Source organism: Calidris pugnax, unplaced genomic scaffold (assembly GCF_001431845.1).
Source record: "Calidris pugnax isolate Ruff unplaced genomic scaffold, ASM143184v1 scaffold107, whole genome shotgun sequence".
In the NCBI taxonomy this organism is placed as follows: Eukaryota; Metazoa; Chordata; class Aves; order Charadriiformes; family Scolopacidae; genus Calidris; species Calidris pugnax.
In genome coordinates, this window is record NW_015090901.1 from 2,470,105 (window position 1) to 2,471,063 (window position 959).

General features: G+C 65.0%; 1 protein-coding gene across 1 annotated transcript in view; it reads right to left on the bottom strand.

Annotated features, from left to right (window-relative positions):
- The window catches only part of PPP1CA (protein phosphatase 1, catalytic subunit, alpha isozyme), an 11,053-nt gene extending 10,312 nt beyond the window's left edge, over positions 1 to 741 (bottom strand). The window contains exon 1 of the mRNA XM_014948747.1: positions 589 to 741. Within this exon, the coding sequence (XP_014804233.1) occupies positions 589 to 741 (153 nt within the window). The remainder of the gene's footprint in view (positions 1 to 588) is intronic.
- Positions 742 to 959: the final 218 nt, after the last annotated feature.

Sequence of the window (959 nt, forward strand, 5' to 3'; positions counted from 1 at the left end):
TTTTTTGGGGGGGGGAGGAAGGGAGGGGGACGGTTGTGCACCCACCAGGGAGTGCAAAAACGGGATTGGGGCTGGGGGGGTGTGCACACGCGTGTGCACAGACACATACACACGCGTGTGCATGCATGTGTGAACGTGTGGGTATGTGTCGGTGCATGGGTGTGAGCCTACCTGCCTGCACGTGTGCGTGTTGCAGGCTGTGCGTGCCTGCATGTATGTGCACACGCGTGTGCATGCGTGCACGCGTGGGGCCATGCCTTCACGGGTGTCTGTGCGGGCGTGTGTGCACACACGTGCGCCTGTGCACGCATGTGCACATGTTTGTGTCCTCTGTGCACGCATGTGCACATGCTTGTGTCCTCTGTGCATGCATGTGCACATGTCTGTGTCCTCTGTGCACACCTACACGCGTGTGCATGCCTGCGTGCGTGCACACGCATGTGTTTGTGCACCCTCGAGCCCGTGTGCGTGTGCGTGCATGTCTGTATGTGCACACGTATGTGCATGCCCGTGTGTATGCCCATGTGCATGCGTGTCTGGGCACCTCCGCGTGTGCACATGTGTCTGGGCACCTCCGCGTGTGCACACGCGTGTGCGGTGGTGCAGGACTCTCCCAGGGGGGGGGACACAGCCGGTGGCTCGGTGCCCGCGGGTCACGGTGAGGGTGACAGTGACAGTGACAGTGACGCCGCCGGCAGCTGGAGCTAAGCCGGGGGACGTGCGGCCTGGCAGCTCCGCCATGCTGGGCACTGGGGGGGCACGGAGGGGGGGTCACATCCAGGGCCAGGGGGATGGGGACACCCCAACACACTGAGCCACCCCCCCAGGATGTCCCCATGGCCCCCCCCCGCCGTCCTTGGGGACATGGGACACAGCCAGGGGTGTAAGCCCAGCTCAGGGTGAGGGTGCCAGCGCCTGGCGCCTGGTGCCCGTGTCACCCCCCCTTCTCTCCCTGTCCC